The 379-nt window shown below is 56.7% G+C and overlaps 1 protein-coding gene across 1 annotated transcript in view; it reads left to right on the top strand.

The window, feature by feature from the left end:
* The window catches only part of LOC119585981 (transmembrane protein 45B-like), a gene marked incomplete in the record, with an annotated part of 7,383 nt that overhangs the window by 6,501 nt on the left and 503 nt on the right, over positions 1–379 (top strand). Inside the window, 1 exon segment of the mRNA XM_037934694.1 lies at positions 34–349. Coding sequence (XP_037790622.1) covers positions 34–327 — 294 coding nt within the window.

Raw genomic sequence — 379 nt, 5'->3', positions numbered from 1 at the left:
ACGATGTTAATAAAGTTCACCTTTCTCCGCCAGGGCACGTGGTTCATCCAAGTGGGGTTCCTTCTCTACCCTCCCCTGGGAATGACAAAGTGGGACGAAGAGGACCACGGCCAGATGATGATCGTGACCCTGATCTTCTGCTGGCACGCTGCCCTCATCTTCATAGGCATGGCACTCGTGGGACGCCTGGCACACACGAGGGTCAAGTGCATGAATGAGTCCACCGTGTATGAAAGCCTGCACGGTCTTCAGGGGATGGTGAGAATGGACCCCGAGCAAGTCAGACGCATGATTTCGGACGAGTCGGAGGCTGAGGAAGGGGTCTAGAGCCAGCAAGGACGCCATGGAGGTCAGGAGAGGCGGAGGGGGGCAAAAAAGT

This window comes from Penaeus monodon, chromosome 20 (genome assembly GCF_015228065.2).
Source record: "Penaeus monodon isolate SGIC_2016 chromosome 20, NSTDA_Pmon_1, whole genome shotgun sequence".
Taxonomy (NCBI): Eukaryota; Metazoa; Arthropoda; class Malacostraca; order Decapoda; family Penaeidae; genus Penaeus; species Penaeus monodon.
Note: the sequence above shows the minus strand (reverse complement) of the source record. Positions and strands in the feature narration are given on the sequence as shown.